At 41.3% G+C, this 16,122-nt stretch overlaps 1 protein-coding gene across 3 annotated transcripts in view; it reads right to left on the minus strand.

The window, feature by feature from the left end:
* Positions 1 to 6,002: 6,002 nt before the first annotated feature.
* The window catches only part of ksr1a (kinase suppressor of ras 1a), a 59,520-nt gene continuing 49,400 nt past the window's right edge, over positions 6,003 to 16,122 (minus strand). For 2 of the 3 annotated variants that reach the window (XM_080748998.1, XM_080749000.1), the window contains exons 11-20: positions 15,403 to 15,451; positions 15,183 to 15,246; positions 14,448 to 14,792; positions 11,350 to 11,546; positions 10,924 to 11,020; positions 10,686 to 10,819; positions 10,306 to 10,437; positions 10,048 to 10,183; positions 9,376 to 9,509; positions 6,003 to 7,141 (exon numbers count right to left, since the gene is read on the minus strand). In XM_080748998.1, coding sequence (XP_080605124.1) covers positions 7,129 to 7,141; positions 9,376 to 9,509; positions 10,048 to 10,183; positions 10,306 to 10,437; positions 10,686 to 10,819; positions 10,924 to 11,020; positions 11,350 to 11,546; positions 14,448 to 14,792; positions 15,183 to 15,246; positions 15,403 to 15,451 — 1,301 coding nt within the window. In that variant the 3' untranslated portion in view covers positions 6,003 to 7,128. Of the gene's footprint in view, positions 7,142 to 7,475; positions 8,044 to 9,375; positions 9,510 to 10,047; positions 10,184 to 10,305; positions 10,438 to 10,685; positions 10,820 to 10,923; positions 11,021 to 11,349; positions 11,547 to 14,447; positions 14,793 to 15,182; positions 15,247 to 15,402; positions 15,452 to 16,122 lie in introns of those variants that run through there. The other variant, XM_080748999.1, reaches the window with a different exon arrangement.

Raw genomic sequence — 16,122 nt, forward strand, 5'->3', positions numbered from 1 at the left:
ACCAGGGGGAGCTCCTGAGCACATTTTTTCCCTGCCTGCTGCAGAAGAAGAGAGGAGGAAGCCAGCAGCAGAGCAGATAGCTCCATATGTTTTTCTAAGAGAGTGTTTTGACACATGTTCCAAAGCTTTAAAAGCTGATTCTGAGGCAACTAAATGTGATTAACCTTACAGACATTGAGTAAATGATTTTCTATGTTACTGTATGCTGCCAGATGGCCTGAGAGTACCGTTTCCTTTTCTTTTGATGAAGAATCTCTGGTGAGTGTAATTGTCTTTTGTGTGCCTTTCTTAACAAGGGTGCTAAGCTAACTGTTAGCATGAAGCTGCATACTAACAGTTAGCTTAGCACCCTTGTTAACACATTCCCCGCCATTTAACAATACCTTCGTACTCTACCATGCCTCCAGTCTCCATAGACTTCCATGTAATTCATAGTGCACGGATCATGCACACCCATGCCTAGATAATGCACCACGTGTGTCCACATTGCTCACAGCTTTCAAACAAAAAAATCCGAATGGAAATCCGTTCAGGCATTCATGAGATAGAAGCCATTCGAGGTGTCCGAGGTGTCTTTCCGACTTTCTAAACCAACTTTAAAACTATCAGTTCTAGGGGTAAAAATGATATAGCATTCGCTATAAAATCAATGGTTAGACCGATAAAAAAGTACATGTCTTCTTCAAAAAAGGTGTCAAAAAAGGTGTATGAGGGTCAACACGCTTCTCCCCGTCTATGCGACGGTTTTGTCGGCCATACCCTGCTGTCTCTTGCCCTAACCTGACTGGAGCACCCGGGACACCGGAGCAACCGTAGAACGAGGGACCAGCGATCTCCTCCTCCTCCTCCTCCTCCGCAGAGGAGGTCCGCGGCTCATACACTCTGTGTGTGTGTAGCCTGTGTGTGTGTGTGCTTTCACGCGTGTGTGTGTGTGTGTGTGTGTGTGTACACACACAATAGCTCTCGCAAATAGCCGTGCGGTGCAGCGCTAGCCACGCTACACGCTAACAACAAGGTTGTGCGCGGCACCGCACAACGGACGAAGTATACATTGCGCGGCACCGCACGACGGACGAAGTATACATTCACTACTAACTGATACGGCCCCGCCTCCTTTTCAGACTGTTTGAAGAAACACCACGTGACCTACTGTATCATAATGTTAATTTTCGGCCGGTGTCGCCACTCCTTTAAGAAAGACTCACCAGAGATTCTTCATCAAAAGAAAAGGAAACGGTACTCTCAGGTCATCTGGCAGCATACAGTAACATAGAAAATCATTTACTCGATGTCTGTAAGGTTAATCACATTTAGTTGCCTCAGAATCAGCTTTTAAAGCTTTGGAACATGTGTCAAAACACTCTCTTAGAAAAACATATGGAGCTATCTGCTCTGCTGCTGGCTTCCTCCTCTCTTCTTCTGCAGCAGGCAGGGAAAAAATGTGCTCAGGAGCTCCCCCTGGTGGAGAGTTCGGCCATTGTTCATATAATAACATCATCCTTATTCTGTCTTATTCTGTCTTGTTTCTGTCTAATAAATTCTAATTACCTTGTTGTTGATTAGTTTTTACAGTACAATTCTGTGATAATGAGTGCTAATTTGTTTGTAATTAGAGCACATTATTTTGTAATGAAGCCTAATGTTAAATAAGAAGAGTTTGTTAGGACCTTGATTTATTACGTTTCATTTGAGTGGTAATAACATCATCCTTATTCTGTCTTGTTTCTGTCTAATAAATTCTAATTACCTTGTCGTTGATTATTTTTTACAGTACAATTCTGTGATAATGAGTGCTAATTTGATTGTAATTAGAGCACATTATTTTGTAATGAAGCCTAATGTTAAATAAGAAGAGTTTGTTATGACCCTGATTTGTTACGTTTCATTCAAGGGTTAATAACACCATCCTTATTATTGCTTTATTCTGTCTTTGTTTCTGTCTAATAAAAATGATAAGTTCTAATTACCTTGTCGTTGATTAGTTTTTACAGTACAATTCTGTGATAATGAGTGCTAATTTGTTTGTAATTAGAGCACATTATTTTCTAATGAAGCCTAATGTTAAATAAGTAGACTTTGTTAGGACCCTGATTGGTCTTATAGGACTTATTAGAGTTTGTTGGGACCCTGATATGTTACGTTTCATTCAAGGGGTAATAAAACATCATCCTTATTGTGGCTTTATTCTGTCTTATTCTGTCTTTGTTCTTGTCTAATAAAACATTATAAGTTCTAATTACCAACACATTATTTCTTAATTATGGCTTTATTATGTCTTATTTTGTCTTATTAGTGTAATGTAAAAAAGGGTGGGACCAATATGTCTATGGTTTCACACTTTATTTTATATTTTTAAATGTAGCAACAGTAAAAACAGCACATTATAGGTAAACAGTGCTCTTATTTTACATTCCACAGACCAGAAGACAGCGCTCTGGCCACGTTCAGGTGTTTAGACAGATATCTCGTATTGTGTTTATAGACGGTTGCGTCTCCTCTCAAATGAGCACTTGCCCGGTCGGGCAACCTGAAAACAAACTTCACCTGCCCCAAAGTTTTATTTACCTGCCGGGGGCAGGCGGGCAAGCCTTAGTGTCAATGCCTGCTGATGTAATCAATATTAAGCCCATGTTTGGCAATACATATGATAACACGTGTATCAGGTGGCAGCCAAGACAGAATTAATTTGCAAATCAAGACTGCTGACTATCATCACCTGGATCTCAATATATGAAGATCACGACACTGACCTCATCAAACCCTGGATATCCATACATGGAGATGATTGGATCATCACCTAGATCTCCATAAACAGAGCTGGTCAATACCTCTACATCTGACCTCACAGACTCCATATATGGATATAGCTGACCTGTTCTGTTCATCACAGTGATGATTCGACTAGCTCAGTAGAAGGGTATACATGCCAAAGAGCCCATGGGCACAAGGTCGAGGTCGCTTCACGCCCTTAGGGTGTCTTACTGGTAGTAGTATAGCAGAATATATGTACAGATTAATATGGATCAATATGTAAATATGTAATCTACAGTGAATGAAGAGAGCAATATACTACAGACTGAAGCATTAACAGCAGTTAGCCTGAGCACACCCCTCTGATAATTTGTGTACATCCCCAGTAGTCCATGAGTAGAAGTGAGAGTGAGTGAGCAGTCATTAATCCAAGGGCAGAACAGAATGTGTGTGGGCTCAATGACTACAGACAGGAAGGAGCAACAATGTCAGGTCACCCGTAAGGAGCCTTCAGTGGTTACAGATGAAGAACTACCATCCTTTACTATTTGAAGGGGAAATTTGGATGTGGTTGTGTAAATACGGAATATTTTAAATGGGAAAATCTTTGTCAAAGCATCACGCACCAATGCCAGTTAACATCCACATAAATAGAGTATTGTTCATTTCATGCCCCATGTTCTTCGCCTTAGTAATTTGGGATAAAAGTCTCTCTCTCTCTCTCTGTTCTGCTCTCTGCTCTGACTCAAAAGATAACCTACACAGGAAGTGACAAAAGTGTCTAAAAAAAGAAATGACCCAGGAAGTCATTTTTGTTTCTCATGACAATCCTATTCTAGGTTAGTAACATAATGGTGCATGTGAAAGTGTGCGTGCGTGTGTGTGTGTGTGTGTGTGTGTGTGTGTGTGTGTGTGTGTGTGTGTGTGTGTGTGTGCGTGTGCGTCCGTATGTGTGTGTGTGTGTGTGTGTGTGTGTGTGTGTGTGTGTGTGTGTGTGCGTGCGTGTGCGTCCGTGTGTGTGTGTGTGTTCTCACCCCTTCGTTCTTTGGGTTTAAGTACCTGAGGCATTACTGCCTCATTTCCCATGATGCCACTGGAGACTCAGGATCCATTAAAGCTGAACTGATTGCTGACACAGTTGTGGCAGTGCTCTCTCTCTCTCTCTCTCTCTCTCTCTCGTTCTCTCTCTCTGCAGTAATAGCCTCACAGTGTCTATTTAACCTTGAGTGTACAAATGGACCCCTTACCATTGGCACACTCCCTAAGTTACAAATGGATAAATGAACACTGAGGATTTTACTGTGTTGCCCACTGTTCCCAGATTTTAAAATATAATATAACTAAAGAAAAGACGATTTATTATCGCTAGTATTTCTAGACTTCAAATATTGTAAATGTAACTGTATAAAATGTGTAATCTTTATGACATGGTATTAACAAACAGCCAGTATAATGGTTCTCAACCGTTTCAGTCTGTGACCCCCAAAATAATCATATTTTAACTGGGGACCCCACCACCATGACGAGCACTAAGAGTTGAGGCATTACATTTGACATAACACGGTTCTATTGTGAAAATAGCAGATCTACATGCTCACAACGCCTTGCGTTGCGAGGCGTTGTGAGCATGTAGATCAGCTATTTTCACAATTTCAGCCTCTAATATTTGACAATTTGTCACTTTAGATGAACGTTCTTAAATTGTCACTTTAGAAATGTGCATATGCCCTCTATACACTTGGTTTGTTTACTGTTGAGTGAGAAAACAATGTTCGTTGCACATTAAGTTAATCATAATAGGGACACCCCAAAATAATTTGGGGACCCCACTGGGGTCCCCACCCAAAGGTTGAGAACCACTGCTTTTAGATGGCCTTGGGCGTCTATCCGGCGGAACGGTAGAACGGTCTCTGCCTGGTGTTCCTAAACATAACCTCTGTAAACCATGCCTAAACGATTAAACATAACCTTATTCCTAACCTTAACCTCAGTAAAACGGTGCCAACCCCGAGGGGCTAGGTTGAGGGGCAAGCGTGTTTTGAGGCGAGCTGGTTACCCATAACACTAACAGCCTGCTGTTTGAGTGCACCTTTTGGCAACAAGACATATTAATTGAAGTAACTCTTTTGTTGTATTTACACGAATAAACATTACCGTCTCCTTTGATGTCCTTTGCCATGCAGGTGTTTGAAGAGAGAGAGAGAGAGAGAGAGAGAGAGAGAGAGAGAGAGAGAGAAAGCAAGCATATTGTGACTAACTGTTCAGTGCAACAAGCCTCTTCAGATGGTGAACATGTGATCTAGTACCAGCTGGAGTCCAATAGCTTTTGGTCAGAGTACAGTCAGTACACCCCCAGGAAACAAGCCCCTTTCTTCTCTGTGGGACAGACATCAGTATGCACAAGTCAATTCAGCTTTCGTACAGTAAACAGCCAAAGCCACACTTCAGATATAACGTCGTCAGTGATTCTTATGATTATTCCAGGGGCTTTCTGAACAAAATAGACACACCGGTGCCTCTGCACAAAGGTGGAAAGACATGAATACAAGCTCATTTCCTTCCTTCACGGTTCTGAAACAGAACTGATACGCTATGTTTTGGTTCTAAATAACAAACAGGGTTAGGCTTAACCTGGGAAATAAATCACCAAGTGGGAATAATACCTAGCAACCTAGAACACCGTTTTGTTACTCGCCAGTAAAGGGCAGTATTGAGTCAAATACCTAGGCTATATATTGATGCTCACCATGGATGATACACACTTAAAATATAAAATGTAATTGTTTTCTAAATGTAGTCTTTCATTGATTTACAAATGCATTTAAAGTTCAACACTTCAACTACTTACCCAATGCATGCTGTTCCAGGTAATACTGCTCATCTCATTTGCCTCAGCATCTTTCCATTCACTACAAGGGGAATATGCAGCGTAAACTATTTCTATATACCAGTATGCTTATGCATGTAGATATTTATACTCAGTCAATGTATATGGGGGAATGGTAGAGTGCAATACAAATGAGAATTAATTCAGAATTACTTTGTAGAGTCCATAGTTTTCTGAATCTAGCCAACATAATCTGTCATTTGTCTAATACAGTACAAGAGAGGACTCAACGTTTATTCACAATAAAGCAACATGATCAATGGAAGAAGCCAACCTGAATCTGATCCCTCATGGTCATGTTCTTTATAAATCTCCACATTCAATGTCAACTCTAAATCATAACATGACAAATGCTACACCAACATAACATGACAAGCTTCTTTTTATTTTCTTTCATGGATGAAAACATAAACTGCGTGTACAGAATGGTACTCACATGCAATACAAAAATATGGATTTTTACATAACATAAAAAACATGTATTGGCCCATTTAAAAAAATGTGCAGTCTTTATACAGGATTTTGTACATGAAAAAAATATAAATATATATATACTGTATATATATTATATATACACATCTGTAATAGGGATAGCAGTACCTATTCAAAAATGTCATGATGTATAATACATATAAAATGTTTGTACAAATATGAAAGAAGTTTGGCTGTACATTAAATAATGTATTTACACTACATACCATTATATTTGCAACACAACATTTACAGCAATGTTTCACAAAATCAACCCCACATTAGTTCAACACAGTACACTCACTCGCGCGCGCACATGCACGCACACACAAACACATAAATACAAGCACACTAACTGAAGCCAGCAATCACAAACAAGTATACACACAAGCACGCACAAGAGGTAATGTTTTGGGAAGATACACTTTTGCGCCAGTCCTTTTGCGCAGATAATGAAATCATTCAACTTCTTGAGAGGAGGATCTTTCTGAAGAATTAGTTTTACTATAAGGTGCACTTGACACGTAAATGGATGGATACCGCTACTACCATTATTAATAAGTCTTCAATCATAAATAACCAAACTTATTTAATTCCCATTGGATTGTGAAAGAAGCAAACATTGTGCCAAGACCAAGAGTCAAATGGAATGCTATAATATTCATCCTGATTCTTCCAAATGTATCCAATCCCAATCATGTGTGATTTTACTGTGATTCTACTCAAACAAGACAAGATACACGTCAACATGTCAAGCAGTCCAAACCCCAGAAACACTCCTGAATTCAGTCCTCAATAATTAAAACAAACAAAAACACCATAAAACATGATTATCAAACCGAAAACAAGTTAACCCAAAAAGTGACAATTTGCTATTGTACTTTTTTTTCTCTCTCCTGTAGACAAAGTGCATATTGTGTCCAGGCAGACATGGGCAGCGAGGTGACTGTCTCAGCGCATGCCATCATACAACCATAAGAGAAGTGATGGGGAGGAGTCAGAAGGCAGCTGGAGGAACATCAATCTAGCGGCCTGTCGAAACGTGTCAAGACAAAGGGAAGATGTGAGAGAAAACCAATGCACCGGTGTGTCTATTTTGAACTGGGGTCCATCTTATATCCAGCATAGATTATCGTCACTGTCGGGCAGAAACCTTGTATCTCCAAGTTTTTAATTTGTCTCATCTTTTAGCGAAGCAAAGCCCTGCTTCATCATACAAGGCCGTCGCACAAAAGTAGTGAAAACGGCTGATCTACAAGCACACAACGCCTCGTGGTGCGAGGCGTTGTGTGCTTGTAAATCGGCTGTTTTCACTAGTTTAAATCATTTTTAAAATGACAAATACAAAACAAACAGTTTTGGACATACAAGGTTTCCACCCGACAACGACGTTATGTGTGTGTGTGTGTGTGCGTGTGTGTGTGTGTGCGTGTGTGTGCGTGTGCGCGCGCCATGTGGTCAGAGGCCCCAGCAGGAATAACCACATCACAGCAGCACAGAAAGGTGACGATGGCGGGGGTTTCAGGCCAAGGACAGGGCAGCCATCAGCAGGCAGAGACCACAGCATACCAGTCAGTCTCAGCAGACACCAAAAGCCAGTTATTCACAAGTCTCAAGAGTCCAGAAGGATAACACAACGAAAACCAAAAGTAAAGGCAAGTCGATCTTAGACAAAGTGTGAAGGAGAGCAAAGGGTAGAGGGGGGAGAGAGAGGGGATCAACGGAGTGTTCCCTCCTCACCCCCCACCCAGCCTCTCTTCCATACGAGAAGATGCACTGTTAGACATGGAAGAACAGACTGCAGATTAGTGGAAGAAGTGTCTATTTCAGGCAGAGGCAACGCTTTGATCAATCCCTCTAAGAGTTAAGGATTTTCAGGAGCATGCAAGGCAGACCCAGGCTTTGTTTTGCATTGCTTATGTTGCTGCTACAACCTAGATTAGATAAAGAGAGAAAGGAAAGAGAGAGAGAACAAAAGGAAAACAGACATTAGACGGTTAGTGAAAGGAAAGGTCAGCTCACACGAAGAAAGGTTTGAAAAGAAGTAAATTACAGTACTGTGTGTAGAAACCGTCAACATGGGATTAATGCTGCACTGTACTAAATACATTCTTAGTCGACTAAAAGCCAAACCATCTGATGTCTAATTCATTTGATTTGTTGTTGATGAAACAGTAAAATTTGAATTTTCTATATGTGATCATGTAGAAGGATCTCTTTGTGTGTTTATCATTTTTCAGGAAACAACGAATTAACCATAACACAACAAACAATAAAATAACACAATTTAAAAATCAAATTAAATTGGTTACTTGACAAAGTCTTGATTGACCAAACCGACCAATTAACCAACTAATTGTCTTGGTGGGCATCCCTATAGATAGATGTTTGCACAATCATCAAAGTGAAGTATTTTGTATTTATTATATTAATTATTTTCACATCCATTTCTGCACTTGTAGGTCCACTTTGTAGTAGTTGACTGATATGCCCCCTAAGCTCAGTTATAATGGCACTGCACACTTCATGATTTCATGAACTTAACTTGACTGAACTTAAGTTCTCATTTGCCAACTGAGGATCAATTTTTAAGTGCCTCACTAGCTCACCACCCTGATCGAGCGCTAGCAGTTCATGGTTCAGAAGGGCGGGGATACAGCCCGGAGTATCACTCCGGCCAATCGCATTTGTTCACCGATCTCTGTGCCCGAGATGAAAGGTAAAGAGGACAGAAAGTGCAAATGGGCAGAAAACCATGTAAAGGCAGATGCAAAAGTAAAAAGGTAAATACATTTTGTTAATAAAGAATGCGTATGGGGATTTGCATCTTATCTGTAAAGAACTAGGTCAGATATATTGTGTGTGTTGTAGTTCATGTCATTATGATCAATAGTATTACTGTTATCACCAGGGCGGGTGAGCTGTGTAATTTTAGCCTGTGTGTGTGTGTGTGTGTGTGTGTGTGTGTGTGTGTGTGTGTGTGTGTGTGTGTGTGTGTGTGTGTGTGTGTGTGTGTGTGTGTGTGTGTGAGTAAGGCAACTTTTCTCAATGTAGTTTTGAGCTCCAACCCTCTATACAGATTTGTATGTTGGTGATTAGTGAGATGATTATATTGACAAATATGGTATGTCCTAGTCTATGGAGGTTAGTGACGGGTTGCTAAGCTAATCGCTATAGTCTAATTGCTGACCCCACCTCCATCTTCCACTACACACACACACCACCACCACAGCCCTCGCACCCTGCTTTGTCTCTCAGATACGTACTCTGCGGACTTCCAGAAGTGTCCGGGGTGGGACAGCCTGCGGTTGAGTTTAGGCAGCTTCTCCAACATGTCCGCCAGCTGGGTGAAGGTGGGCCTCTCTCTCAGGTCATACGCCCAGCACGCAGAGAGGATTTCCTAAAGAAGCCAGAACATTTGATTTGCAAAAACGCTCATACATTCACTGTAAACTTAGAAACAATGAACTTATTAACTCTTTTACTGCCTATGACACGCTGTCCAGTCTGCCACAGCGAGCGTTCGTCAAATCAAGTGATTTGGGACTGGTGTGCTTCCATTTTGCTAAGAGATCTTGAGTAGTTTAATTTATATTAATGTATTGGTGAATTGTGTGCCAATCTTTGGGTCGTCTTTTTCGCATCTTCACATTAATGGAAAGATGTGAAAAAGATGACCTAAAGTTTGACACACTACTCCTCCCACAGTCTTCGTGACACAAGCCATACATCAAATCGACCGGCTTCATCGGGAATGTTATGCTTCCATTTCACTAAGAGATATCTTGAATAGTTTAATTTATATGAATTTATTAGTGAATTAAAATTTCCCATTGACTTTATTGGGAACTCCCACAGTTTTCGCGGCACACAATCAAGCCATATGTTTATTTGTGTTATAAAGCTGACTGTCATGTGTTTATTTATTTTTTGCTCACCGTGACCTCTTTGCCGAGGCTGATCTCCGCCAAGACCTTCTTTATACCTTCTCCACTCCCCACCTGCCAAATAATAGCTTCCACTGGCTGATTGGTGATTGGCCAGTCCCTTGCTTGGAGCTCATACCAAATGGTGCTAAAAGGGGGTCAATAATGATCATTCATATAGACCTGTTAAGTGGTAGACAACTAAGCAATAAGAGAAAGCAATGTAGACCTGATAACTGTTAAAATAGAGGGAACATCTATAGTGCTTACCCAAAGGCATAGACATCCGCAGCATTGGAGAAAGGGAGCCGGTCTTCATTATTACCAGGACTCAATCGGCGCACAATCTCTGGCGCGAGGTAACAAATCCAACCATGTGGAAGTTTTAACTTGTTCTCGCGCCTGCAAGAATTCACACAAAGACAAACATTAACCACTAACATCCACAAGTACATAATTCAATACTATCCAAACAGAGCTAGCGTTACGTGGGGACCCTATTGAGTAAACATCTGTATTTTAGGTAAGTCATATTGCATGTGTGTGTATTTAAACAAGACAATCAAAACATTTTTAGATTGGAGAAAATGTTCAACGTAAGACTTAGGAACCTAGGAAATTTTAAAAGTTTCGAATTTCTTCTTACATACCTCCCCTCCTGGACTACTCCAGAGATCCCAAAAAGGCCAAAGTCTGTGATCACTACCTTATTGGTATCATGAAAGACATTCTTTGACTTCAAGTCTTTGTGAACAATTCCTTTTGCGTGAAGATAGCCCATTCCCTATGAGCAGTGGAGGACAAACAGTGATACATGAGGCATGTACAGTATATATACAGTATTAAACATGAAAAAACATTGAACAGGCGTATTGATTAAATGATTACCTTTACAATCTCTTGAGCGATTTGTCTCGTCTTATTGATATCAAGGGTGTTTTTTGTGTCTCTAACAACCGAGTACAGCGTCCTGCCTTTGCAAAAACTGGGAACAGGAAAATATATTATTTTAAATTAAAGGACAACTTTGTTTTTTTTACAACAAGGGTTCATATTTTAGATTGAAATTAGAAAAAAGAAAAGATGAATGGTTACTAGTATTAGTATTTTGATTTCAGTGGGTGCATGGGGGCATGCATGCAAATCAAAATAGTTAAAATCACTAAAACGATAGAAAGAAGTAATTAACACTCAAATTTTCTTTTCTCTAATGACTATCTAAAATATGAACCCTTGTTGTAAAAAAACAAAGTTGTCCTTTAACCAAGATCCTCCAATGAAATAAATGCTCAGTTAGGCAAGTTTTGCCCTTACCTGGTGATAATGGCTAAATGGGGCGGAGCCATGCAGGCCCCCATGAAGAGGACCACATTCTCATGTCTCGTCTGTCTGTAGTTCATCACCTCCTTCTTGAACAGCTTTAGATGGTCTTGGTTGTTTCCGTCAATTTCCAGAAGTCGAATGGCCACCTCCCCATGCCAGCGGCCCTTATGCACTTTACCCCAGCGACCCTGGACAACAAAAGAAACGACCGTAAGTCCATCTTCAAAAGGAAGCGAGTGCCAGCACGCTACGTGGAGATATTGAGATATTTGTACTTTACTAAAAAACTAAAAATCACACCAGTGTGATGTGAGTGGTGCTATCTTCACACTTCAGACTAGACAATACTGTTCCTGGAGAAACAGTGTGGGTTCGAGTAGCACGCTAAGTACAGTATGATGATGATGTATAGACCCACATGATGCCACAGGGGACATATTGTCCAATCAGAAAAGGGACACATATACTTATTTCCCCACTGTACATATGGACAGGGATGTTGTACATATACTTATTTTCCCCACTGTACATACAGATAGGGGAGTATTTTCCCACACATGGACATACACACAAAGCAAAGTCACATATTGGAGTGTCTAGCACCGCTCAAAAAAAAAAGTTATCTTGGATTACTTCACAGACATGACATGCCCATAGATAGAGACATCAGAGACTGGCCTCAAAGCAGCACACTACCAGTAAGACTCCCTAATCGGGAGATAAGCGACCGCCAGGTCAAACATGTATGATCGGCTACTTTTACCTATTTTCCCATATTTTTTCTCCCGACGGGGGCCCCCTGGGTGCCGGCCCCATCTCTCCCGGTCGCTCGGGGGCCGAGTTACGGCCTTTTTAGCGGGCTGCAGTGGCGGGGGTCCGTGCTACCGATGTACAGACATACCTAGACAAATTACTTTGACGTCACGTGACTATGGCGTTATACTGTAGCACCGATGCTATACTGACTCAGGTGTTCCCATATTATGATGGAAAATCTGTGGTGACCCCAGCCCCCCAACAGGCACTAAAACGCTACAATATTAATAATTTCAATGTTATGGAGGTGGTTCTGTGTACACATTTCGACATTTGTAAACTGAAGCATTTAGCCAAAATATGTTGCTAGACCACCAAATTTCTTGATCTGACCATTACGTTTTTCTCCATCGTGGCAGCTTTTGGTAACTAATCTGTCTGTCTTTCTGTGAGAATGATCTCCCGCCTTGGTAATGTTACATCGCAATCTAAATTTAATTCTGCGAGGGTCCGAGTTTCCGTTAAAATGTTTAATTGGCCGTTAAATATAAAGACAGCCGGCCACCGTGGCTGGTTGGGAAAATGCTGTTAGGCTATTTCATCAATTAAGCTTGCATAAACATCCATTATAACCTACCATTTAAAGTTTTTATCATGATAGGTTCAAGTTTATTGATTTGACTTTTAATGTCACTGGCTTGCTGCTGGGGGACTGCACTGAAGTCCGTCTCCCCACTGCTGCTGCTTGCTGCGTCAGCCATTTCGTCGCACGGTGGTGTAGCGCGTTGAAATATCAGCGCTGCGACCTGGCTATGAACCAAAGCACAACGGTGGGGGCCAGTGGTGGGCAAGGAGGTAGGGAGCGCTTCGCTGTGTTCACTTGGACCGCGCAGAGGTGCTATTCTGTCCAAAACGGCAGATAATTCGGTAACGGCGCTGAATCGGCTCATGCAACCATCGCAACGCTCAACACTGCGACTCGCTCTGCGGTGTCTCACGTGGCCCAACCAAGCTGGACTGGGACTGGTCCAGTTGACGATAATAAAACAGGGATCCGAACACATGGGTCGTGTGGATATTATACAAGGATTATACAGTGGCTGTCTGTCACAGCAATGGACGTGGTAAAAGTTGGTGGTATGTTGATTGCAGGAAAGTCAACCATCCTTGCGCCATCATGACAAAACATTATAAAAACAAAGGTTGTAGGTTAGGTTTGCATACTAAGGTTGAATGATTTGTAAAATCTAAAACATAGCCTACTGTATATGAATTTGTCTAGGCTACTGTGCGACAGCGTCATGCGAACAGTTCACTCGTGCCCACTGCCCACTTTTAGCCTATTCAGTTATTTTTTGGCAAGCGAGACCTCTGCAAGACTAGATATTAAGTTAACTATAAAAGTAAGAACAGATTGCATCTGTGATAAAGTGTAAAGAAGCCCAGCGCTAACGTAACAAGGTGTAATTATCATTTGGGTGCACATGCACAAAGAATTGCACATACAGTATCTGCAAACACGCATTTTAATTATAATATTATGGCCGATAAACGTATTCTTTGGCAGGTAAAATATAAACCTGTCGGCCAAAGTGGCCAGACCCAAAATTGCCTAAGGTACAGTTTTTTGCTCCCAGAGTAACAAAAAACTTATTGAACATAACTCCTAAGTAAATCGTTAAGGCAACGTTTTCAGGCCAGGGACACCCAAACTGATGGGGAGATGGAGCAGGGTCCCCCTACCTCGTAGGGTGGGGGTGGGGCTACAACTTATATTGTATATTTATGTATAGTTTCAATGTGTATAAACATACCATGTTATTGTGCATTCAATACTATGCTATTAAAATAATAGATTAATGTTTTATTTTAAACATGCATGTACAAGTGGCCATACCACTGCAATTTATAAACATACCTTATTAACTGAGAACCATTGTCAATAGAATCAATCTATCACTAACAATCTGTCAATTGGACGATAATCATGTAAGCTATTCAAAAGAGACAGAATCATGTTTTTTTTATATTTAAAGACAAATTAATTTTATTTATTTATTTAAAAAAAAATATATATATATATATTTATATATATATACAGTATATATATATAAAGGGGACCCCGTGCAGTATCCCCTAGACCCCCCCTGTTGAAGACCCCTGCGTTAAGGAACAGCTTAGCTAAATCAGTTTGTGTGTCAGCCTCTGCTTGTGTGTGTGTGTGTGTGTGTGTGTGTGTGTGTGTGTGTGTGTGTGTGTTGTGTTGCTGTGTCGCTTGTTCTCGGGCAGTGTTGTGCCTATTTTGAGCATTCAACGAACATTCCCCTCCTCACCTTTCCTATGAGTTCCCCCAGGTCCAGCTGCTCAAAGGGAATGTCCCACTCCTGCAGGTAGACGCTGGTCTGGCTGGCCTTACGGGCGATAGGGCCCTTCCACTGGCCGCCCCTGGAGCTGGGCAGGTCGTCCAGCTCGTCGCCGTCACACTCTCCCTCCGAACCCCCGTTCACCTCGCTCTCTTCCTCCTCCTCCTCTTCTTCTTCCTCCTCCTCCTCCTCTTCCTCCTCCACAGCTTCTTCCTCCTCTTCCTCTTCTTCCTCTTCTTCCTCGTGTCCCTCTTCCTCCTCTTCTACTCCTGGGTCTTCTTCATCTTCGACCACAATTTCATCCTCCACTTCCTCCTTAAAATAAACAGGGATTTTTTTTTTTATACAGTGGTCCTCAACCTTTTCAGGTCCCTTTCAGCGACCCCCAAAATAATCATGTTTTAACTGGCGCCCCCCCCCCCCCCCCCCCCCCCACCCTGATGCATTACATTTTGTATAACGCGTTGCGAGGCGTTGTGAGCATGTAGATCGGCTATTTTCACAATTTCTGCCTGTAATATTTGACAATTTGGTCAATGTTTAATTTGCCCCCCTGGGGATCCCGACCCACAGGTTGAGAACCACTGTTTTAATAAACCGCACATTGATGGTTGTGTTATTTAATTTGTGAAAAGATAAGGGTTAACCAAAATAACCTGCTGTAAACATTAATTAGATACACATCAAAAAGGTGTACATCAATACCTCTTCATCTTCATCTTCAACGAGGTCTGTGTTTATATCATCAACTGACTGCTCGATCTCACTGCTGTGATAAGAGATACAGTAGCATAAATCAAGAGGTAAAACGTAAGGAACTGTGCATTAGTCACAGTAACATACGACACCTGCACAGTGTTTATTTAACTGTATTTAACTTCATGTAATGGCTATTTAAAACAGTGAAATGGACAAGCGGTCTTACACAGTATCCGGGAGGATGTCGGCGTGCAAACTGACAGGACTGGAGACATCTGAGAGAAAAGAACATGAAAAATATTATATGAGAAGTATCACCAAGAATTACGAAAGATGCAAATGTGCTGTAGGTATTTTCCTTCATGAACAAAAATTTTATAAAATCTTCCTTCAGGTTGTCAACCAAAACCAACTTCAATGAGCTGAAATATGATGCAGTTCACAAATAACCCAGCAGATGGAGAAAATGAGAAGCAGCGAAGAAAATTGACAAACCCCCTAGCAATACCCCCCACCTAACCCAGGCAGATACTCTTTATCCACCAGCCACAATGGCTCATAGGTTAAAGAATGTCACCCATGTCACCAGCCACATATGTGCATATGCATAATGTTACAACCAAATTGACTTTTTATAGTAAAACAAGACCCTTCAAAATGTCTGCTAGTGTAAACCAACTTGCCGGTGGCTATAGCGTTAATTTCCCCCCACACAATTTTAACCCTTCAAGGACAGGCAAGCACAAGCAGGAAATGGAGAGAGCAGCTAGGAACGCAGAGGTTGGAGTGTGAATGCAAGGGGTAAACAATGCATCATGAACGTTTTGGGAACCATAAACTCACCAGGGAAGATAAACTGCTGTCTATGCTGAAAGTAGCAGGCAGCTTAAGGCAAAAAGAGAGGGAAAGAACGACGAGCATGGAAGGAGGAGAGAGAGAGTCTGGG

The sequence above is a fragment of the Nannobrachium achirus genome (assembly GCF_963921795.1).
Source record: "Nannobrachium achirus genome assembly, chromosome: 19".
Classification (NCBI taxonomy): Eukaryota; Metazoa; Chordata; class Actinopteri; order Myctophiformes; family Myctophidae; genus Nannobrachium; species Nannobrachium achirus.